The sequence below is a fragment of the Carcharodon carcharias genome, chromosome 14, assembly GCF_017639515.1.
Source record: "Carcharodon carcharias isolate sCarCar2 chromosome 14, sCarCar2.pri, whole genome shotgun sequence".
Taxonomy (NCBI): Eukaryota; Metazoa; Chordata; class Chondrichthyes; order Lamniformes; family Lamnidae; genus Carcharodon; species Carcharodon carcharias.
The window spans coordinates 141,472,930-141,498,568 of NC_054480.1; the positions used below are offsets into that span (position 1 = coordinate 141,472,930).

The window sequence follows — 25,639 nt, forward strand, 5'->3', positions numbered from 1 at the left end:
TCCCAAACTCCTATAAGTTCTGAAAAATAATTATAAAATTATACTACTAATGTAGTCTAAGCACAAAATGCAATTTGAATTGGCTTCAAATCTCACTGCCATTAATTCTGCACACTTACTTTAGGGTTCAAAATTGTCACCAATTAATTTGGCTTATATTAGCTACAGGTTCAATCACGAAACAATTTCAGAAGACCACAGCATTTCATATTATTTTCTACCCTGGATGGATGAAAGCAGCACTGAATTTAAAATCCAGTGCCAGGTGATACTGAGTATCTTTTTATCAACACCTAAAACTCCAAAACTAAGAAAAGGTCTGGGACAGGCTTACAGAGAATGGGGTACACACCATTTGCTGTTTTCACAAGTCAGTGGCCAATTTGCTTCACCTTCAGAACAGGAGAAGCAGCAGAAAAAAAACACGTGGGCATGAAAGCACCATATCAGGGTGCAAAGAAAACCATCCAGCAGCAGGCTCTATCTTTTGTAAAACTAGTGCTACAGCATAGACGCTTAAAAGCCAAATGAGAAAGGTGGTTTCTCTTTTTTTTGTCAATCTTATGTCTGACATGCTAGGAAACTGGATTTTAACATCCAAAACAGGTCAGAGGCTAAAATTTTACACGTTTACTACCCATCTACTACCGGGTTTAACGGAGGTAGGACAAGGCAGCCAACCCATTCCTCGATGGTGACTTGACAATTTGAATATTTTGATGAGGCTGGCAGCCTCTGATTTCATCTGTTTTACAGGTTTAACTGTGGCCCACTGGGTTTCCCAACTACCTGCAGCTCAAGGGAGGCAGGAACGCTCTAAAGAAGTTATGTGCTTTATAGGAATCCCTGTGGACCAGTCTGAGCAGAAATGCTTCCCTATCCCCAGGCACCTCCCCACTTGCCCCCTCCTCCTTTGAGGGAGGAATGTTCGCCAAGTCATTGAATAATGCCATAGGCCAAGAATGAAAATAGGTTTCATTTTGACATCCTAAAAAACATTGATGACCTTGTTTCCAGCCACATTAAAATTATAAGGACAGGCAACAAAAAATAATTCTCATTTGCTGTTTACAGGAGGCCTAATCTAACAAAAATTCTGCTTGTTTTATTAGTTGACATGGCACTGCTGAGAATTTTAAACTACTGAAACATTGCTTTCTTTCTTTTTACAAGTGTGCATGTAGTTTATTATAGAGGTAACCAGCATTATCATAATTGATAGATTTAGTATTTATATTAAATAACTTTATACTTTTATACAAAACTTATGCAATATACCGGAGATAAAAATGAGCAATTCATAAATGACAAATCGATATAAACATTCTAGCCGTGGTTTACGATAGTTACACTCATCGTCAAAAATGTTAATATAGAATTACATAAAACAGGGTTCCTTTGTCAAACACACACATCTTGGCTCATTGCATATTGTTAAACTGGGAGGGTAACTATTTATCCTTAAAGCAATGCATTCTATGAAGCAAGAAACCACTATGACTAACTTGTACTTCAGAGCTACACTTCAAATTTTTCCACAGAATATTCCCTGAAAATACTACAAAATAAAGACAGATTTCTTTGGAAGGTTTGATAGCATTATTACAATAAACAATGACTTAGCTAGGAATGAAAACTTTTGTGGGTCCCAATTTATGATGGGCATGCCAAAGGTCTAGTGCCACAGCAAATCAATGATGTTATATTGTACAAATCATGCAAGTCGCCACAGATTCACGACCTTTTGAGAAAAGCAGTTCCTCCTCGTCTCACCCCTTAGCCTAAAACTATGGCCTCTCGTTCTACAATGCCCCAGAAGGGGAAAAATCCACTCCATGTCCACTTTGTCTATCCCCTTTAGCATCTTATATATCTCAATTAGATCTCCACTCATCCTTCTAAAATCTAGCAAGTATAGGCCTAAACTGCTTAATCTCTCCTCATTAGACAAGCCCCGCATCTCTGGAATCAATCTAATGAACCTCCTCTGAACGGCCTCCAGTGCAACTACATCTTTCCTCAAGTAAGGGGACCAAAACTGTGCACAGTACTCCAGGTGTGGTCTCACCAATGCCTTGTACAGTTGCAACAACACTTCCCTGTTTTTATACTCTATTCCTTTAGCAATAGATGCCAAAATTTCATTTGCCTTCCTTATTAACTGCTGTACCTGCATACTAGCTTTCAGCGATTCATGCATGAGGACACCCAGGTCCCTTTGCACTTAAGCATTCTGAAGTTTCTCTGAATAAACCCTTCATGAAACCTCATCCGGCCCGTGGATGAGGTTCCATGAAAAGTGTGAAGGCTGCCTGGGCTTTTCGCCAACACTTACCAATTTATGATGGGCATGCCAAAGGCCTAGTGCCACAGCAAATCAATGTTGTTATATTGTACAAATCATGCAAGTCGCGACTTTGGTAATGCTGCTCACCTACAATTACCCCAACGTGCACATTATTAGAACATGAGTGTCATATGAAAAATCATAGATTCAAAGGTTCACTCCACATCTGGTGTTATTTTAATCTCTTTTTCAGTTGGTTGATCTCACTAGAAGTGTGTGCTTTAAAGCTGGACTTTGCTTCTCTACTTGTTTCTGACTGCTAACATGGGGGGAAACCAACACAGTGCTCTTCTGCTGATGCTAAATTTCCCAAGTTTGGGAGAAATTTGGGTCAACTTGGATGCGAACCAGGTGGGCACAATCCACCTGGGACCACCTGTGGCCATGCTCCGAAATTAAAGAGCACATTCTTTCATTATAAAGGTCAAGGAATATTGCCCCTAATAGTTCAAAAAATATTACAAGCTGAATGCCTCCACAATAGTGGCCTATAGTTCACTTGGTGGAAAGTTTTATTTGTATATACTAAAATCAAAGTTTAGATAGGGTAAAATAAACCCTGGAAATCTGGATCAGGTAAAATCAGCGTAGAAAGCATAAATTGATACAATATTCTATCAAGAGCATAAGAACCAGGAGCAGGAGCAGGCAATTGAGCCCCTCAAGCCTGTCCCACCATTCATTACGATCATGGCTGATCTCATTTCAGCCTCAACTTCAATTTCCCACCCTCTCCCCATAACCTTTCAACCCATTCCTAATTAAAAATCTGTCTATCTCCTCCTTAAATTTATTCAGCGTCCCGGCATCCACTGCACTCTGAGGTAGTTAATTCCACAGATTCACGACCCTTTGAGAAAAGCAATTCCTCCTCGTCTCTGATTTAAATCTACCACCCCTTAGCCTAAAACTATGGCCCCCTGTTCTAGAATGCCCCAGAAGGGGAAACATCCGCTTCATGTCTACTTTGTCTATCCCCTTTAGCATCTTATATATCTCAATTAGATCTCCTCTCATCCTTCTAAACTCTAGCGAGTCTAGGCCTAAACTGCTTAATCTCTCCTCATAAGACAAGCCCTGCATCTCTGGAATCAATCTAATGAACCTCCTCTGAACCGCCTCCAGTGCAACTACATCTTTCCTCAAGGGGACCAAAACTGTGCACAGTACTCCAGGTGCGGTCTCACCAATGCCTTGTACAGTTGCAACAACACTTCCCTGTTTTTATACTCTTTTCCTTTAGCAATAGATGCCAAAATTCCATTTATCTTCCTTATTACCTGCTGTACCTGCATACTAGCTTTCAGCGATTCATGCATGAGGACACCCAGATCCCTCTGCACTGAAGCATTCTGAAGTTTCTCTCCATTTTAATAATAAGTTGCCTTTTTATTCTTCTGACCAAAATGGATAACTTCACACTTTTCCACATTAAACTCCATCTGCCAAATTTTGGTCCATTCACCTAACCTGTCCATATCCATTTGTAAATTTCTTATTTCTTCCTTGCAACTTACTTTCCCACCTATCTTGGTGTCATCTGCAAACTTAGCTATAGTACCTTCTATCCCTGAATCCAAGTCATTGATACAGATTGTACCTTCTATCCCTGAATCCAAGTCATTGATATAGATTGTAAATAGTTGGGGCCTAAGGACCGAACCCTGTGGTACCCCACTGGTTACAGCTTGCCATCCAGAAAAAGACCCATTTATCCTGATTCTCTGCTTTCTGTTGGTTAGCCAATCCTCTATCCAAGCTAATATATTACCCCTAACTCCGTGTGATCTTTTCTTGTGTATTAATCTTTTGTGCGGCACCTTAGCAAAGGCCTTCTGTTAAGTCCAGATATACTACATTTACAGGATCCCCATTATCCACTTTGCTTGTCACATCTTCAAAGAACTCTAGCAAATTAACTACAGCACTTGAATATTATTCAAAAGTCTGAATAACAATTAACCTTATTTGCATTAGGCTAAAAATATATATGTTATACTCTGAAAAACAACAGGTTATATGTAGATATGATATGCATTCACGAAGAGGAGAAAAATAACTACCAAGCTGCCCATTTTAAGCAAGAGAAGAGCATGCCAAGAGAGGTACAGATTCAGGAACTCAAGTCTCAGAACTTGTTGGATGTAATATACATTGGCAAACAGAAATTTTATTTTTCATACACTGTTATTATAATGGATTAAAGGTCACCCACTATGAACAGAATATTTGACCAAAATGGCAACCAGGGTGACAATGGATAAGTTTTCCACTTGCTGCCCAGGTGTAAAACTGGTGTTGTGATCAGCCTCTTGTGACAGGATTTGTCCAGTTTTCATTTCCATGGAGAAAATAAGGCATTTTCTCTAAATGGAAGCCCATATACAATGTCAGTTTTAATCATAGACAGCAACTTAAATAAACACAAGGTGGATAGAAAAGATTCTGCCTGAGTATGCTCAGTCTGGCCTGATTTTCGAATAAAATGTTTAAGATTCTTAGGGGAGAATTTTCTCCCTGTTGGGCGTGGGCGCAATCGACTGTGTGCCGCCATTTTACATGGGCAGGCCAGTTACATCTGCCCAGCATGACATGCACCCGGAAGTGCTCAGCACTACCTGTGTGGGAGGGGGGAGGAGGGAGAGTCGGGGCCTGCGCTTTCGCACATGCACGCAAACGAGCGCAGAAATCTCCAAGGCACAGAGCTGCCTCAGGGAGATTAAGTTCAGTCATAAAGATGGGAAAAATAAAAAGATATTATTCAGACCTGTCCCCTCATGTGACATTGTCACATGAGCTGAGGCATGTTTATGAATTTTCATCAAAGATTTTAGTGAATTAATAAACCCTTCATGAAACCTCATCTGGCCCATGGATGAGGTTCCATGAAAAGTGCGAAGGCTGCCTGGGCTTTTCGCCAACATTTAAGGTTGGATGGGCAGCCCTGACAAGTACTTTAATTAGTTTATTAATGGCTTTAACAGGCCTTTGACAGTTTGGCAGGCTCGCAGCCAACTCTGGTGTGTGCCTAACGAACGGAAGATTGAAATGACGCGCACATATCGGGATGCATGCCTGACGTCACAGTGCGTCATTTTACCTGTTGACGTGCGGGGCCAGGCCCTGCATGCAGAACAGAAGATTCTGCCTTTAAAGTTTGAGAAGATTGGCACAGAGAACAGATTCATTTAAATCCTGGCTGGATTCTGGGGAGCAGAAGGGAGACAAGGAAAGAATTTTGACCATGCACATTTGACTGCCCACAATGTACTTATCCACACTTAATACTGAGAATAAAGCGAACATGAATTGTAAGGAAATTAACAGATTCTAAGATAATGTTATGTGAAGCCTAAATCAATATTTAAGCAGTTAGTTCAACTATAAATGAGTACCACACTTTGTGTCAGTTTTAATTTTTCTTAAAAATAAAAATCTGTTCTCTTGATGACTATTGGATTTAAGAGACAATCCTGAATGATACAGGTCAGGAAAGTCCAGCTTCAGTCCCCAGACTATGATTAACTCAGGCGGGGTTACAGCAAGGCTCCTACAATTCATCTGTTTGTCCATAGAATAGAAGCAAGGAAAAAAAAAATGATTGCTTGTTCCTGATCTCATTCCAGAAACACCTACTGGGAGTGAAGTGAAGGTTATATGTATGTTAGCAACTGAAATGGGTTTGGTCATGAAGCCCACTATGATAAAATAGTTTGTCAACATGCTAACATATGAACAAAGGGTGCTTGAGACTTTAGGTTCTAAAATACATATAGTAGGTAAATTTTAAATTGGGGTAAGATATTGTTTGCAACTTTATATACTGGAAACAAATGCATTTTGAAGAGTGGCAAACTTGGTGAAATGATGCAACCTGTAATTCACAGTATGGAGACTGCAGGGTTACCCCTGCCCCCAGTGACACCTAGCCAACTTATTTCATCATAGGCCTGTTAAGGTCTATTTGAGGCTCCATCTCCGAGTCCCTGGAGGTGCTGGGGAACAGTGTAGCTGACTGGATGTGGGAGCATTGATCCCCCAGGAGGCAAGGCAAGCTTAGAGAACTGCTGAGATTTTTCTGGAACAAGGACAGAGAATCTTAGAGTAATGTAGCTTACCATTTTGTTAAGCAACATTTTTGACATGAACATTTACCTTTAGCGTGGTAAGGTGTATTTCTGAAACTTTTACTGCTTGGTGTTTCTCTGCAGGAATTCTGATTTCACAACCAGAGATTTATTCAGTAGACCCATAATAGTGTGGAATAAATTGCGAATGAATCACAATTATATCCAAATGTATTTTAAACAATGACAATTCTAGATTTATATCACTATTTTCCAACAGATAAAAATAGGAACATCCTTAATGGTGGATATATTGCACAAATATTTTAGTATTCATGTACAGGATCACTGAAAGGGCGATGGTATAAAACTAACTTCATTATTAGAATAACAGGTTTATTTGTAATCACAATTTTTGACTTATTTAGATATCAATTTTCAACCTACTCCAACTGTTGGCATCAGTTTAATAAATTTTCTGAGGTAATCTATTCCATCAATTTATCTAGCATCATCTGCTATTTGTTTGATCACCAAGCCAAAAGCTGAATGCCAATGAATGAATTAGCTTCCCTTATTAGGATGGCTAACCAAGTAAATGAGCAACATAGTTTTGTTACAAAAGTTGCAAAGTATTTAATTGTTAAGGTTGAAGAGAATGCCTTAGGTGTCCAACTGAATCTGTATATGTCTGTAGGTTTCATTTGCTACTTGTCTTTAAAATGCCAATTAAACAAACTGAAAAAAGATCAAAAAACAAATCACTTTGATCACATTTACCACATAATTGACTAAAACAAAGCAAATGAAAGCTTCCCTGTAGAACTCATGATCCATTTATGGTGTGTCAGTCATTGGAAGAAGTTCCCAATACTTCAAGTTTGCCACAACAGATTAGCTTTTTTAATGAGCTTAAACCCAGTTGAAGGTTTCAGGAGTTTTAGGGATATTTCTCCAGTATAAAGAGCAAATTCTTTCTTTCTTTCAGTTCCTGAACTAGGACTTTGAGATCTTATGCTAACCGAATTGGATTGAAGTTAAATGTGCAACCACAAAATGGGCTATGTGATTAGGGTGTCACAGTAGCCAATCAACTATATTCAACAGGATTCAAAGGCACGTGGGAGCTCAAACAGAAAAAACTGGCCTTCTACCATAAATAGCTCGAGTAAGATTCTATTAAATTGTATCAGGGAGTACAGAAAAGGCCAGAATAAGATCAGAAATGTCTTTAACAGAAGCATTAATACATTTAAAATGTCTGTTAAAAAGCTTACGGATTTAGTATTAGCAGATTAAGCATTCATACAGGAGAAGTGCCCAAAAAGAGCAGAAAACAGAAACTGAGACAACTTCAGAAAATACCTGCCAAATTGCTGGCCACAGGGTAAACTGCAAATGATGTAAATCAGCAAATCATACCAATCTACAAAAGCAAAATACTATGGATTTTGGAAGCCCAAAACAAAACAGAAAATGCTGAAAACTTCAGCCAGTTTGGCAGCATCTGTGAAGAGAAAAACAGTGTTAGCATTTCAGGTCAATGACCTTCCGTCAGACCTGGAATGTTAATTCATACCAACCTACTATTTTCTGTGATGTTACGTATTGATTAATTTACAGCATGAGAAACAGTTGAGATTAACTACATACCTGGTACTGTAAAATCCTGAGTATAAATAATTTCATCTTCATTGAACAGATCTTCATCTTCTTCATCATTATAACCATGCAAGTCTTCCAGATAAGGCACCACTGTCATACTTCTCCACTTGTCCTTGGTCTCTGGGCTTGGAGGAATAGGAACAAGATTTTCTGCCTGAGGATGTTTTTTCCGAAACCAACTATATTTCAGGGAGAAAAAAATGTTTCATTAACTAAATGGGCTTTCTGTACTTTCTTCTCTCCAATAAAGCAATTTTAAGTTTAGTATTTCTGAAAAAGAAAGTGTAATTCACCTAACATGGAGGATAAACTCCCATCTTAATTACACAACTAGAAAGGTGCATACTGAGTTCCAAAACCAACATTCCATTTTCAAAAATTCATCCAAAAGGAGAAAATTCTAACATTAAGTTATATCACAGATGTTTACATCTACTTGGGGTCCTAGCAAATGTTAGAAAATAATCCCTTTTAGTAAGTAGATTTTCTTTGGGATGGGAGGGACAGGGATAAATTTACAATTTAACAATTGAATGATACTTTTTAATTGCTTAAAAGCCCTCTTGGTTTCTCCCCTGTATTGTTAGAGCCCTGGCTACAAATATGGAGATCAACACAAAATCCCACTATGCTCACTACTGCAGTTTGTTGATTTGAAGATGTTTCTCTGCTGGGGAGAAGCAGTGTGGAAACAGGAAAAGAAAAATCAAAAGTTACATAACAGACATAAAGGCCTGGAGTTTGTGATCAACGGCAAAGCAAGGACACTTGCTGCTGACTTCAAACTAAGTCGAACTAAAATTCATAGCAATCGCTCTGGCGAGAAGTTCACCTCTATCGCCTTGCAGTGGTACTACAACTGTTTGCAGGGTTCTTTACTGCACATTCCCAGCATGGAGCTGGAGTGATGTCATCAGACTGTCCAAGCAGCTGTTCATAAAGGATTTTCAAAGCTATCAAAACAGGAAACAGAAAGCACCAAAATAAATCACTTTTACTTTTTATTTTACATACAGCAAATGAAAGATTGGGAAATACAATTTTTTTATTCATTCGTGGGATGGGGGCGTCACTGGCTAGGCCAATATTTATTGCTCACCCCTAACTGCCCATGAGGTGGTGGGGGTGAGCTGCCTTCTTGAACAGCTGCAGTCCATATGGTGTAGGTACACCCATAATGCTGTTAGGAAGGGAGCTCCGGGATTTTGACCCAGTGACAGTGAAGGAATTTCCAAGTCAGGATGGTGAGTGGCTTGGAGGGAAACTTCCAGGTGGTGGTTTTCCCATGCATCTGCTGCCCTTGTCCTTCTAGATGGTAGTGGTCGTGGGTTTGGAAGGTGCTGTCTAAGGAACCTTGGCGAGTTCCTTCAGTGCATCTTGTAGATGGTACACACTGCTGCCACTGTACCTTGGTAGTAGAGGAAGTGAATGTTTGTGGTGAGGTGCCAATCAAGCAGGCTGCTTTGTCCTGGATAGTGTCAAGCTTCTACAGTGTTGCACTCATCCAGGCAACATGGCCTGTGCCTTGTAGATAGTCGACAGTTTTGGAGAGTCAAGAGGTGAATTACTTGTCGCAGAATTCCTAGCCACAGTATCTACATGGCTAGTTCAGTTCAGTTTCTGGTCAATGTTAACCCTCAGGATGTTGATGATTGATTCAGCGATGGTAATGCCATGGAATGTCAAGGGGTGGTGGTTAGGTTCGCTCTTGTTGGAGGTGATCATTGCCTGGCACTTGTGTGTCACGAATATTGCTTGCCACTTGTCAGCCCAAGCCTGGATATTGTCCAGGTCTTGCTGCATTTGGACATGGTGCTGACCATTGTGCAACCCTCAGCAAACATCCCAACTTCTGACCTTATGGTGGAAGGAAGGTCACTGATGAAGCAGCTGAAGATGGTTGGGCCTAGGACACTACCCTGAGGAACTCCTGCAGTGAAGTCCTGGGGCAGAGATGATTGACCTCCAACAACCATCTTCCTTTGACTCCAACCAGGGGAGAGTTTTCCCCGATTCCCATTGACTCCAGTTTTGGTAGGGCTCCTTGATGCCACACTTGGTCAAATGCAGCCTTAATTTCAAGGGCATCACCTCACCTCGGGAGTTTAGCTCTTTTGTCCATTTTGAACCAAGGCTGTAATGAGGTTAGGAGATGAGTGGTCCTGGCAGAACCCAAACTGAGCATCAGTGAGCACATCATTGCTAAGAAAGTGCCACTTGATAACACTGCTGATGACTACTTCCATTACTTTACCAATGATCAAGAGTGGACTGATGGGGCGGTAATTGGCCAGGTTGGATTTGTCCTGCATTTTGTGGACAGCACATACCTGGACAATTTCCACATGCCCAGGTAGATGCCAGTTTTGTAGCTGTAATGGAACAGCTTGGTTAGGGGCACGGCAAGTTCTGGAGCACAAGTCTTCAAAACTTTTGTCAGAATATTGTAAGGACCCATAGCCTTTGCAGTATCCAGTGCCTTCAGCTGTTTCTTAATAAAAACATAGAAACGTAGAAACTAGGAGGAGGAGTAGGCCATTCAGCCCTTCGAGCCTGCTCCGCCATTCATTATGATCATGGCTGACCATCCAACTCAGTAGCCTGCTCCCACTTTCTCCCCATTCCCTTTGATCCCTTTTGCCCCATATCTAACTCCTTCTTGAAAAAATTCAATGTTTTGGTCTCAACTACTTTCTGTGGTAACAAATTCCACAGGCTCACCACTCTCTGGGTGAAGAAATTTCTCATCTCAGTCCTAAATGCTCTATCCCATATCCTCAGACTGTGACCCCTGGTTCTCGACTGTCCCATCATCGGGAACATCCTTCCTGTATCTACCCTGTCTAGTCCTGTTAGAATTTTATAGATTTCTATGAGATCCCCCCCTCATTCTTCTGAACTCCAGCGAATATAATCCTAATTGTCTCAATCTCTCCTCATATGTCAGTCCCGCCATCCCAGAAACCAGTCGGGTCAACCTTTGCTGCACTCCCTCTATAGCAAGTACATCCTTCCTCAGATAAGGAGACCAAAACTGCATATAATATTCTAGGTGTGGTCTCACCAAGGCCCTATACAATTGCAGCAAGACATCCCTGTTCCGGTACTCGAATCCTCTGGCTATGAAGGCCAACATAACATTTGCCTTCTTTACCGCCAGCTGCACCTGCATGCTTACCTTCAGCGAATGGTGTACAAGGACACCCAGGTCTCGTTGCACATTTCCCTCTCTCAATTTATAGCCATTCAGATAATAATCTGCCTTCCTGTTTTTGCTACCAAAATGGATGACCTCACATTTATTTGCATCATACTGCATCTGCCATGCATTTGCCCACTCAGTCAGCTTGTCCAAATCACATTGAAGCATCTCTGTATCCTCCTCACAGCTCACCCTCCCACCCAGCTTTGTGTCATCTGCAAATTTGGAAATATCACATTTAATTCCCTCAACTAAATCATTAATATATATTGTGAATAACTAGGGTTTCAGCACCGATCCCTGCGGTACCCCACTAGTCACTGCCTGCCATTCGGAAAAAGACCCGTTTATTCCTCCTCTTTGTTTCCTGGCTGCCAACCAGTTTTCTACCAACTCAATACACTACCCCCAATCTCATGCACTTTAATTTTACACGCTAATCTCTTAAGTGGGACTTTGTCGAAAGCCTTCTGAAAGTCCAAATAAACCACATCCACTGGCTCCCCCTCATCAACTCTACCAGTTACATCCTCGAAAAATTCCAGTAGATTTGTCAAGCATGATTTCCCTTTCATAAATCCATGCTGACTCTGTCCGATTCTGCCACTGTTTTCCAAATGTTCAGCTATTAAATCTTTTATAATGGACTCTAGAATTTTCCCCATTACTGATGTCAGGCTGACTGGTCTATAATTCCCTGTTTTCTCTCTGCCTCCCTTTTTAAATAGTGGGGTTACATTAGCTACCCTCCAATCTGTAGGAACTGTTTCAGAGTCTAAAGAATCTCGGAAGATGACCCCAATGCATCCACTATTTCTAGGGCCACTTCCTTAAGTGCTCTGGGATGTAGATTATCAGGCCCCGGGGATATATTGGCCTTCAATCCCATCAATTTCCCCAACACCATTTCCCTACTAATATTGATTTCTTTCAGTTCCTCCCTCTCACAAAACCCTGTGTTCCCCAACATTTCTGGTATGTCTTGATATCACATGGAGTGAAGCAAATTGGTTGAAGACTGGCATCTGTGATGCTGGGGACCTCCAGAGGAGGCCGAGATGGATCATCCACTTCGCACTTCTGGCTGAAGATAGTTACAAATAGTAGAGCGGTGAATATGCCGGGCCATGAGATTACAGATTGTGGTCAAGTACAATTTCATTTCTGCTGATGGCCCACAGCACCTCATGGTTGCCCAGTCTCAGATTGCTTGATCTGTTTGAAATCTATCCCATTTAGCATGGTGGCAGTGCCACACGACACAATAGAGGGTATCCTCAATGTCAAGATGAGACTTCATTTACCGATACTGTCATGGGCAAATGCATCTGATCAAGTATGATTTTTCCTCATGTTGGTTCCCTCACCACCTGCTGCAGACCCAGATTAGCAGCTACATCCTTTAGGGCTTGGCCAGCTTGGTTGGTGCTGGTGTGACCAAGCCACGCTTGGTGGTGAACACTGAAGCCCCCCACCCAGAATACATTCTTCGCCCTTGTCACCCACCGTGTTTTCTCCAAGTGGTGTTCAACTTGGAGGAGCACTGATTCATCAGCTGGAGGTGGTGGGGTTTGGGGAGGCGGGGAGGGGTGGGTGGAGAGAGTGTGGATGGTAAGTGGTAATCAGCAGGATGTTTTGTCCATGTTTGACCTGATGCCCTGAGACTTCATGGGGTCTGGAAATGATGTTGAAGGCTCCCACTGTAACTCCCTCTTGACTGCATAACATTGTACCGTGACCTCTGCCAGATCCATCCTGCTAGTGGGACAGGACATACCCAGGAATGATGATGCTTGGAGCATTATCTCTAAGTCCTGCTCACAGAATCATACCTATGTCAAGCTATCACTCGACTAGTCTGTGAGAGTTCTCCCAGCTTTGGCACCAGCCCCCAGATGTTCGTAAGGAGGACTCTGCAGCATCGACAGGGCTGAGTTTGCTGTTGTTGCTTCCGGTGCCTAGGTCGATGCCAGGTGGTCTGTCCGGTTTCATTCCCTACTGACTTTGTAGCGGTTCGACCGAGTGGGTTGCTCGACCATTTAAGACTCAACCACATTGCTGTGGATCTAGAGGCACAAGTAGGCCAGACCAGGTAAGAATAGCAGATTTCCTTCCCTAAAGGACATTATTGAACCGGATGGGTTTTGATGACAATGACAATGGTTTCATGGTCATCATGAGGCTTTTAATTCCAGATTTTTATTGAATTCAAATTCCACCATATGCCATGGTGGGGTTCAAACCTGGGTCCCCAGAGCATTACCCTGGGTTTCTGGATTACTAGTCCAGTGACAAAACACTACTCCATTACCTCCCCTGGGAAAAATCTTAAAACAATTGTTAAAAATAAACTCAAAAGAAATCTATCCATTAATCACTTAACAGCAACACAAGTATTTTTCAGGGTCAGTTCTGCTGTGGATCAAAATTTTGTGAATCACATTACTATTAAAAATCCAGTTACACATAATTAAACAAGGTGTAACTTTTCATTGGGTTTCTAACTAATGCGGGACAGGAAAGTTGAAGTTTTCAATGATTTTTGGTTGTGGTGTGGTGTCATGGGGGCACAATGCAGTCTGGTAAGAGCCCTGAGTGACAGACCACACCTTCAATCTTTTTTGCCCCACTCTGCGCAAGCCCAACATCCCAAAATTTGTCAGTTTTAGAGAGGTATTGATGATAATACTGATAGTTTGTCTTCAACCCGCCCCCAACCAAAATTCAGGCCAGGATGTGGCCTGGAAGAGTTAATTTGGAAATTCATAGAATACTAACTCATGATTAAATAGTTAAATTGTGCATGGAGTATTACCCGTAGTCCAGTACATACAATTTAATAGTTTGAGAATTAGAAAGCAAACTGCGAACGTGGACATAGCATACAGCTTTGGAGTGCGCAGCTAAGGGGAAATTGTTTTTTTTAAGATTAAATATAAGGTATTTAAGGTATAAACGTGTGGAGTCGGTCACTGTAGTAAATAATGCGAAAACAAATCAATAGGTACACGCCAGAAATTTTAGCAAGTTTAGATGCACTATTCGTTCACAATTAACATTTCAAACATTTTTTTTGGAAGAGGCAAATTTCCCTGGAGGATAAATTATAGTGCTGTTAAAGTCTATCTTTGACTGATCCATAATGCCAAAATTAATTTGACATCCTGTGCAAGGTACCTTCATTTTCTAGTCTCTCACTAATCCTTCATCAATTAATTCATTCACCCTTGGGCTGACATCCTTCAAACAGGAAGTCACTCATTTTAAAAGTCTCCTTTTAATGAGGGACCTGTGAAAAACAGCTGGCTTTTGATGTACTGTAAGCACAGTAATTAATATTAAATGATTATAATGCAACCAACAGCACCAACTACTCCATATAAGTATATCTTCAAGAATGATTAGGTAAACAATGCACAGCATTCTAAGCATTTTAACCTAAGCTAGTAAAAGTTGTATAAAAAAACTCAAGTGCAACCACATATTAAACTTAGAAATTATATCTATGATCTCCATGATTCTGACTCTTCCAAGAACCTCAAAGTGCTTTTCATAAAGAAATAAATATCGGTGATACCATATCATTCTGAATATTTCCACTGCCTTTTGAAATTGCTCTGACCTATTATCCATTCAATTTATTTATATCTTATGATTTTTTTTAACAAAACCAAATCTTGTTTTAAAAGCAGACTGCACAAATCTTCCAATAATTCAGAACTTTCTGACATCATTCTGTTTTCCATTATCTTCTACTTACATAAATATTCCATAAGACCATAAGACATAGGAGCAGAAATTAGGCCATTCGGCCCATCAAGTATGCTCCACCATTCAATCATGGATGATAAGTTTCTCAATCAAGACCCTATCTCTCTCGGTCTTAAATACACTCAATGACCTGGCCTCTACAGCCTTCTGTGGCAATGAATTCCATAGATTCACCACTCTCTGGCTCAAGAAGTTTCTCCTCATCTCTGTTCTAAAAGGTCTTCCCTTTACTCTGAAGCTCCCTTGGGTCTTACTACTAATGGAAACATCTTCCTCTTGTCCACTCTATCCAGGCCTTTCAGTATTCTTTAAGTTTCAATCAGATCCCCCCTCATCCTTCTAAACTCCATCGAGTATAGACCTAGAGTCCTCAAACATTCCTCATATGTTAAGCCTTTCATTCCTGGGATCGTTCTCGTGAACCTCCTCTGGACCCTCTCCAGGGCCAGAACATCCTCCCTGAGACACGGGGCCCAAAATTGCTCACAATATTCTAAATGTTGCCTGACCAGAGCCTTATAAAGCCTCAGCAGCACACCTCTGCTTTTATATTCTAGTCCTCTCAAAATAAATGCCAACATTGCATTTGCCTTCCTAACTACCGACTTAACCTGCAAAGTTAACCTTAAGAGAATCCTGGACTAAGATTCCCAAGTCCCTTTGCACTCCAGATTTCTGAATTCTCTCCCCATTAAGAACATAGTCTATACCTATATTCTTCCTACCAAAGTGCATGACTTCACATTTCCCCATATTCCCTCACGATGCAATGCCTTACCGTGGAAAACTTTGTTTTAAAGGCTAGGGCACTGTTGGCATTGCAAAATGTTTTCTTATTCTAATTTTATAGCTGAAAAGAGGTTTTTAAGACAATAACTACACACAATTAAACATCTTATACCATCATGTGTCACCCACTGATACAATGACAACCATCTGAATACTTTAGTGCACCACACAGGCAGGGTGAAAAGGATCAGTTCCTCCTAAGCCTCTAATATCGCAGGCAAGTGCACACTCGTGGAAAAATGCAAGCACTCAAACAGGTGGGGGTGATAACAACAGGGGGGGGGGGTGAAATAAAGGAGAATTAGATTCCTTTTCTCTGCAGAAGTGTAGAAAAACATTTCCTCTACAGAAGGACTGCATAAATCTATATTATTTAAAATACTACTGAATATAAAACACAGCTAGGAAAGACAGGGGCGCGATGAGGAGCATGAGAGGAGTATGTAGGGACATGATTTCCCTTTCTACTCCATAAAATTTTTAAAAAGCAATGTACTTCCCAAACTAAGCCTCTAATCTTTAAATAGGAAACTGAAGATTTTCCAGTTCAGGGTGGAAGCGCCCTTTAGGAAATCGCACTCCCACATTAAGAAAAGCCACTTGCTCAGTGTCCGGCATGCTGCTTAGTTTTCAACTGTACATAGAGTTTTCAAAATGGTCACTCGAGTCATGTGACCCCCTTCCTCCACAATGACTTCACAAAGGAATGTTTATCTTGTGTCTGGATCTGGCTTTTGTTTTGTGGCTTTTAGTGTCCCAGTCATTAGCACCTGAGAGAGAGTCATCATCCATATTGATGACCCTGTTCCAGGTTAGCTATCATCTTGGTGGATGCTCAGACTCTGCTAGAGGGTTAGCTGATAAAGATGCAAATGATGTCCATTTCCTTTTGATACTTCCTTTTTAAACTGGACCTTGACAGTCCCAGGTGTGCGATTCCATGAGCAACATGTCAGGGTCCAGACATCAGGTGAATTGGCTTTATAAGTAGCACATAAAAGCTTTTAAAAATGCTTGAACATCTTAACATATGTTAACAGGAGTAAGATTTTTCTATAATATGGTGATATATCCCTAAAAAATGAAATAAATCATAAATTATGTTGATCAAACTTTATCCTTTTTTGCTTATTTAAAAATGAACTCTGCTGAATCAAAAGATGACCACCACAATTCACCTGATGTCTGGAATTGTAAGGTGATAGGGGGAAACAGATGTAACAGCAATGATGAGAAAAGAGCTGGAGGTACAATGATTTTGCAGCCACCTTCAGCCTGAAGTGCTGACTGGATGATCCATCTCGGTCTCCTCCTGAGGTCCCCAGCATTACAGATGCCAGTCTTCAGCCAATTCGATTCACTCCATCTGATATCAAATACTAGCTGAAGGCACTGAATACTGCAAAGGCTACAGGCCCTGTCAACATTCTGGCAATAGTACTGAAGAATTATGCTCCAGAACTAACCATGCCCCTAGCCAAGATGCTCCAGTACAGTTACAACACTGGCTTCAACCTGCCAGTGTGGAAGATTGCTAAAATATATCCTGTCTTCAAACAACAGGACAAATCTAAGCCAGCCAATTACCATCCCATCAGTTCAGTTCACTCGCAATCATCAGCAAAGTGATGGAAGGGGTCATTGACACTGAAATCAGCAGCACTTACTCAACCATAATCTGCCCACCAATGCACAGTTTGTGGTTCTGCCAGGGCTACGCAGCTAACTTCATTACAGCCTTGGTCCAATATGGACAAAAGAGCTGAACTGAACAGGCGAGATGAAAGTTACTGCCATTAACAGGGGGTGGCATCAAGGAGCCCTAGCAAAACTGGAGTCAATGGAAATATCAAGAGATCCATACCTAGCACAAAGGATGATGGTTGTAGTTGTTGAAAGTCAATCATCCCAGTCCCAGTGTAGTGTCCAAGCCCAACCATCTTCAGCTGCTTCAATGACCTTCCCTCCATCATAACGCCAGAAAAAAGTAAGTTCGCTGATGACTGCACAATGTTCAGCACCATTCCCAGCGCCTCAGATACAAAAGTAGTACGTGTTCAAATGAGGCAAGGCCTGGACAATACTCAGGCTTGGGCTGGCAAGTGGCGAGTAACATCCGCATCACACAACTGCTAGGCAATGATCATCTTCAACAAGAGTCTAATTATCTCTCCTTGACATTCCCCCACTATCAACATCCCGGGGGTTACCGCTGACCAGAAACTAAACTGGGCCAGCTATTTAAATACTTTGGCTACAAGAACAGGTCAGGGGCTGGGAATTCTGCAGCAAGTAACTCACTTCCTGACTTCCCAAAGCCTGTTGACCATCTATAAGGCACAAGTCAAGAGTGTGATGGAATATAAAGCAATCCAAGCAATTGGAAATGCTGGCCTTGCCAGCGATATGCACATCCACCACTTTAAACATTCAGTCCCTCCACCACTGATACACAGTGGCAGCAATGTGTTCCAATGACAAGATACACTGCAGAAACTCACCAAAGCTCCTTTGATATTTTCCAAACTCGACCAACTAGAATGACAAGGGCAGCAGATGCATGGGAACACTACATCCTGGAAGTTCCTCTCCAAACCACACAGCGTCCTGACTTAGAACTATATCACTGTTCCATCACTATGTCTGGGTCAATATTCTGGAACTCCCTTCCTAACAGCATTATAGGTGCACCATCACCACATGGATTGCTGCGGTTCAAGAAGGCAACTCATCGCCACCTTCTCAAGGGCAATTAGGGATCAGCAATAAATGCTGGCTAATGTCCATATTCCATGAAAGAATAAATATTAAAAAATGAATGGGAAGAGGGACAAAACTGAATTTCAGGTCAGGCAGGAGACAATATGGAGCACAGAGCTACTAGAAGATGGAAAATAAATTTTCAGATGACAAAGCTCGAAGGCATATTAAGTTAAATTGTGTTGTTAAAAGAAAGAAGTAAATGGGCAAAATTATGGCAGATGAAGTTGAATTGCAATGCCATCCAATTTGGATCTGTGAAAGGCAAATTGAAATATCTTCTTACCAGGAAAAGGCTAAGAGCTATGAAAGAGCAACGAGTCCAAGAGCACAAATCAAGAAAAGTCACTGCACAGGTACAAAAAAAATCTAATGTGTTAAATGAATGTTGGCCTGTTATCTTGTGAGGAGTGTGAGGTTTTATAAGATGTCTATGTTTTAAACTGTCTCTTTTAATTCAAGTTAAAATGGAGTAACTGAGAGGTCTGCCTCATGATAAACTAAGTGAACTGGTTGCCAGGGGGACCATGGGCCAAGGTGAAGTTCCACTGAAACTTAAGTGCCAGCTTTCCCGCCTGGACACAATAAAATCAGGCAGTCAAATTCAGAAACCCAAGAGAGTGACCAGAGTGAGAACTGACCAACCAAAACGAGCAGGAGAGCTACTGGGAGAGCAACAAGAAAACAGCAGCTGCTGCAAACAGCAAGGGGAAAGGCTCTTCCGTTAGCCACTAGGCACAACGTGAGTGGCAGCTTGTTCTCTGGCCGAAGAGACGGACCTATAAGGATTTAAGGGCACTGGAGGATTTGCCTGGCGTGACCGGAAGAAGGAATCACCGAGTGGACCTTGCTGCTCTAAGTCAGTTCAGGTATTCTCAGGAAACCAATGGAAATTATTTTTGATGGACACTGGATATTACAATTCAGCAAAATGGATTGAAGCAAGCTTGTTGGAAACTGGGAATGAATTGGGACTGGCTCCTGCAAAGTCTATAATTCTACAGAGAGTGCGGTGTAATGTATAATTTCGGTCATTTTACAAACTTAAAGTGGGTTTCTTTTCTGTAGTTTAGTGTATTAGTTGCCTACTAAGCAATGTTTAGTCAATGTTGATTTTAGTTTCTTACAGTAAAAGTCTTAGAACGTAAAATCTTGTCAAGTGACCCAAACGGTCACTGGAAATTCAAAACTCTTTAAAAGTTATCGGTTTCTACGGGGTGGGAGCGGGGTTGGTGGGAAGTTGTAACAATCTCAAAGGGTTTGGAATTCAGAAGTGAGCAAATGATGTTTCAGTTTTACAGAGCCTTGATCATATCACATCTGGTGTACTGTATTCAACTTTAAACATTGTACATCAGGAAACATAGACCGCCTTGAAGGGAGATCAGCACAGATTCACCAGGATGATACCAGTACTTAAAGAGTTGAATTATTGGGACAGAAACATAGAAAATTCATGGCACAGAGGGAGGCCATTTGGCCTGTTGTATTTTTGTCTTTTTTTTAAAAAAAAGTTTGATATGTAAGATAAAAATCTGAATGCTATATCCTTCCTCCGCACATTATTTTTAATAGTTGTCAGTACACTTTAACTCAGAATCTTTTGGGTATCAGGCGTTAAAAGCATAATGTTTTTTCCTCCCCTGGTCTGTGGAATTCTTTACTGCAGAGGGCTGGAAAGACTGGATCATTAAATATATTCAAGGCTGAGACAGACAGATTTTTAATCAGTAAGGGATTCAAGGGTTATGGGGAAAAGGCAGGAAAGTGGAATTGTGGATTATCAGGTCAGCCATGATCCCATTGAATGGCGGAGCAGCCTTGATGGGCCGAATGGCCTACTTCTGCCCCTACGTCTTATGGTCTCATGTCAGCCAAAAAAACCCCAGTCCAGCATAATCCAATGTTTCAGCCCTTGTTCCATATCACTGTGGGTTGCAGCACTTCAATGCTGTACCAGTTTGCTAAAGATTTGATGCTATTGAGTTTAAACAGTTGAGTGATGACATAATTGGAGTGTTTAAATTAAGAAAGGGATTAGATAGATTGGATACAGAGAAACTATTTCCTCTTTTGAGGAAAATCCAGTCAAAATAAATTAGTCTTCAAATTATAGCCAGGTCAGTTAGCAATGAAATTATGAAGCACTTCTGTATAAAACAAAGGACAGTGAAAATTTGGAACACTCACAAAAGATTGTGGTGGGTGAGCCAATTGTAATTTTTAATGTGAAGGTTAATAGATTTTTGTTCAGTAAAAATACTAAGGAAAATGGAGCAAAGCAGATAAATGGAGTTGAGGTACAGATTCAACATGATGCGAAAGAATTGAAGGGGTAAACGGGTAACTCCTGTTCCTCCATTCTGACATTAGCTTTTACGCTGTAGTGCTATTATTACATCAACGCCCCTCACACTTTAGCAGGTTGTTTTTCCACTCACATTCCCATCCAGTTTCCTGACTAATTACTAAGTGTTTGTCAATTCTCTCTCAGTTCCTCTGGGTTATGTTTTCTTGTTATATTTTTCTCAATTTAACCCAAATGCTAGAATTCCACTAAATTACCCTACTAGAAACGCAACTAAAGCAAATTGCCAATAATTCCTGTTGCTTTAAAATCCCTGCTGCCTACAAGCCTTTTATGAAAAACACCCACACTATGTGGAGGTGTGTGTCAAAATACAGCACTCACGCCAGCAAAAATTCTAAAGGTTATTTGGGCCATCTCACTGAGCAGCACTATTGACAGCGCAGTGCAAGCAACCCCCCACTCAGTTATGCCACCTGCTAAACAACAAGGTTGACTGTGAAATTGCTCAAAGACAAATTAAATGAATAGCTTCTATCACCTCATTTATAATTCAGTTACTGTCAGCCAGGTTTCATTTCATCCATGCCCTCTCTAGTAACTAACTGTTGCTCCTGAAAGCTAACTAACTGATATGTAACACAGTGGGAAAGCCTTCTTAAACCATGGGAGATGGCAAAAGTATCTTTTAATCTAAAAGGGCAATAGCCTAGGATTTGCATTATGGAAGTTCATATTTCTTAGCCTAGAGCGCCTGATGCTTAAAATGGTATAAATTTTCCTTTTGGGGGTGTTGAGTGGAGAGAGGGGGTGGGGTGTTGCTAATTTTAGCATTAATAACATTAACTCAGAAAGGGCTTGTTTTTCAATCCATACAATTAGGAAAAAACTTCAAAAACTCCACTCAAACAACATTTTTACGCACAATTTCTAAAGCATCAAATTTATATTTATGAATTTTAAGAAAATATTGGGGATCAGAGGAGGAAAAACATTACGCTCTTAACATCTGATACCCAAAAGATTCTGAGTTAAAGTGTACTGACAGCTATTAAAAATAACATGCAGAGGAAGAATCTAGCATTCAGACTTTTCTCTTAAACATCAAACTTTGAAAAAACAGACTTATGGTTTTAGCTTCAAATCAAGGCACGCATGGTTTACCGATGTTCTATTTGTTGGCAGTTTGAAACGGTCACTATTTAGGAACCAAAATAGTAAAACATACGATGAAGTTTATTATCCTGGGCATACCATGAAAACTTAAGTTATCAGAGCAAGTTAGAATATGGTCAAGATTGTAGGGTGCCAAGACTCAGCCACAAGAGTAAGGGCAGAAAAGTCTCTAAAAAATAGCAATGGGAAAAGGGTAGGGAATTGTGAATACAGTAGATAAACTTTCAGTTGGAGAACTGGAATTGGAACCAGCGGAATAGGCCAAACAGTCCTCTATTGTGCTAATTTCTTTGAATCTGTGAAACCATTGCTCAGCATGGAGTCTGGAGTCAGTGCCTACAGTAGAGGCGTTGGTGAGTAAAGTGGTGAGAACTAAATCTAAAAATATATTAGAACTGATAATTAGCACCAGCGATCTCATTAAGCATGCTTCTACCAAAACTTCTAGATGTCTCTTACATATATTAAAGAATATCTATTATTGGTATGAGCAACTGAGTTTTTACTAATTAATCTTAGTATTCAACTACTTTGCTGATGTGAAGAAACTTACTTGTGCTGTCTGATCTGTTGTATTGAAAACCTTTTCACAGGATCATATTCAAGCATTCCTATAAGGATAGATAAAGATTAATGTTTAAAAAAACACATGCACAACAGTCACATACTACAAAACCAGAAAGATTGCTTTCTGTTTTAGACTTCTTTAGACACTGGTCGAGAATTTGCTGGAGACTTGAGCCTTTTATGTTGTAGAGAACATGTTAGAGCACAAAAGAAAGGGGAAATGATGGTGCAAGTAACTTATACCACATCACAATTTCATTGTGCTTCTACATTATTCTTCTGTTACTCTCACCAAAACAATGAGAAGTTGAAGATCACAGCTCCGTCACCATTATAAATGACAATCGTAAGTTTCCTGAGTTAATGCTATTTTTTTATCACCACTGTCACTGAGGCTGTAGGATAATGGCACAGCTGATGTTCTCGATCTGTTAGCGCCCTGATGTATGAATTTAAAGGACTTACCAGCAGCTCAATTTACTATTTTTCCATGTAAAACTGCAGGAAATTAATTCAGCTACAACTCTGGGAGATTCATGGGGACCTTATTATTTTGGTAAATTAGTCACTTATTATTGTGTTATGATTTATTTAAGACATTTAAAATGTGGATTGTGGATGTAACATTTCAAATCATGAAAAGTTAGCCAGATTTATTTGTAGAACTAAAAGGATCATGAATTGATTGAAAAGAAATGCAGTTTCTGTTAATATTTGCTCCTTTTGCTTACTGAACACCAGATAAAATGGCCATTCTAGTCTGAAAGCCACTCCAACACGTTCCACATTGTTCCAGCAGACAAAGAGCCCTGCTCAAGTAAAGTTTGGTAGCAATATAAGCATAATCACAAAAGATATATATTATCTGGAGTTTAAAAGAATGAGAGGTGATCTCATTGAAACATGAGATTCTGAAGGGGTTTGATAGGGTAGATGCTGATAGCTTGTTTTTGGTGGTCGTAAACCTAAAACATGGGGGCACAGTCTCAGGATATGGGGCTGATCATTTAGGGCTGGGATGAGGAGAAATTAATTCACTCAAAGGATTGTGAATCTTTGGAATTTTCTATGCCAGAGGGTTGTGGATACTCCATCGTTAAAAACATTTAAGGCTGGGAGATACAGACTTTTGGTCTCTCAAGGAATCAAGGGAAATGGGGAGCAGGCGGGAAAGTGGAGGTGAAATCCAAGATCAGCCATGATCGTACTGAATGGCACAGCAGGCTTGATGGGTCATATGGTCTACTCCTGCTTCTATTTCTTGTGTTCTTACATATCAAATAGCCATGGAACAAGAATGATCTGTAGAGACGTGCTAAGTCAATAGCTGTTGCAGCTACTTGTGAAAGTATAATGTAAAAACCAACTTGCAACAGCCCATTCACACTAGCTTGGATTTTGCAGTTTTAATGTCAGTGAGCCTGACAGCATTTGACATCAATGCAACTGTGAAAGTGACAACAATTTCTAGAATCCACATATGCACATTTAAATTTGGAAATTCATTTGGTTGATCATGTATATGCTAGTTCTCTGCATGAGCAACTCAGCTAGTCCCACTCCCCAGCCCTGAAAACTTTCTTCAGTTGTTTATCTGTTTTATCCCTTTGCATTGTAATACCACTTTTAAAAACCCCATACAACAATGGCTTATTAATGAGGTATAATGAATTTTAACAGCATAGCTATAGACTTCTTATTCATAATGCAAAAAGATGACATTCCACAAGTATATAATTAGCTTTCCACGGCCAAAAAGGTTTTCCTGATAACTCACCAAGGCTCTTTTGACAGCATCTTCCAAACCCACACCCTCTACCACCTAGAAAGACAAAGGCGGCAGATGCATGGGAACACCACCAAGTTCCCCTCCAAGACACATTCCATCCTGATTTGGAACAATATCATTGTTCCTTCACTGTTGCTGGGTCAAAATCCTGGAAATCCCTTCCTAACAGCACTGTATCTACACCACATGGACTGCAGCGATCCAAGAAGGCAGCTTACCACCAACTTCTCAAATGCAATTAGGGGTCAACAATAAATAGTGGCCTAGCCAGCGACACCCAAAACTCATGAAAAAATAAAATGAATTGACTGGATGGTTACTTGATGTATAAAGAGATACTGACAAAGAAGTGGGGTGGAGTCAGGAGATATATACCTGTGTTGCTTCACTGTGAATAAATCTATTCCAAGTAAAGACTGGCTCTGGTTTCTTCTTTCAACTTATCATCAGGAATGTAACACTAATGTATCTTTATTTTCCTTTGTAAAATTTAGAAAAAGTGAAGGATCATCAACATATTTTACTTCCATAAGATTCGATGTGATCCTTCAATGTGATTCATTGCTTACTCTGTCTGATGACACTATTGTTAATGGAAGCCTCAAGAACCCCTCAAATTGGCACCAGATTCAAATTAATGGCAGGAAGGATGAAATCCATGCCAAAGAGGGATCGGCAGATATTTGTTGATAGTTTTGTTCAGGTTCTGCAGTGAGTGCTGTCATTTCCCTAGACCTCAAAATCTGGGCCACTATAATTTATCCATCATCCGCTGTTATAAATTTATCAGTTACATTTGGTTCTCCTGGCATATTTTGCAAAATGACTAGGGTAAAGAGGAATTAAAAGCTCTACACGTAGTGACGACTTTGTACACTTAGTAACATTCTCCATTAAAAAGATTATTAAAAATAAAACTACTATAGATGACAAAAATCCTTGAAGCGAACTACTACATAAGTGCACATGAAATAACTATGTAAAGATGTAAAGGAATGAATTTTATAGCATCAGTCCTTGTACTCCTGTTGCTTCAAAGCTTAAGCATGCTTTTACATGTTTAGTAAGAATAATAAAAGTTGCTAAAATCCTGGAAGTTCCTCAGTTTCATGCTAATTTTAGTAAGAAACAGACAATTTAAAAGGTCCCATCTGATAAACATATCCAACTCTTTCAGTGTGATATCAATGAAGTAAAT

The 25,639-nt window shown here is 40.4% G+C and overlaps 1 protein-coding gene across 2 annotated transcripts in view; it reads right to left on the reverse strand.

Annotated features, from left to right (window-relative positions):
- stk11 (serine/threonine kinase 11) overlaps window positions 1-25,639 on the reverse strand; it is a 218,340-nt gene that overhangs the window by 44,699 nt on the left and 148,002 nt on the right. For both annotated transcript variants that reach the window (XM_041204717.1, XM_041204716.1), the window contains exons 7-8: window positions 22,639-22,696; window positions 8,068-8,258 (exon numbers count right to left, since the gene is read on the reverse strand). In XM_041204717.1, the coding sequence (XP_041060651.1) occupies window positions 8,068-8,258; window positions 22,639-22,696 (249 nt within the window). The remainder of the gene's footprint in view (window positions 1-8,067; window positions 8,259-22,638; window positions 22,697-25,639) is intronic.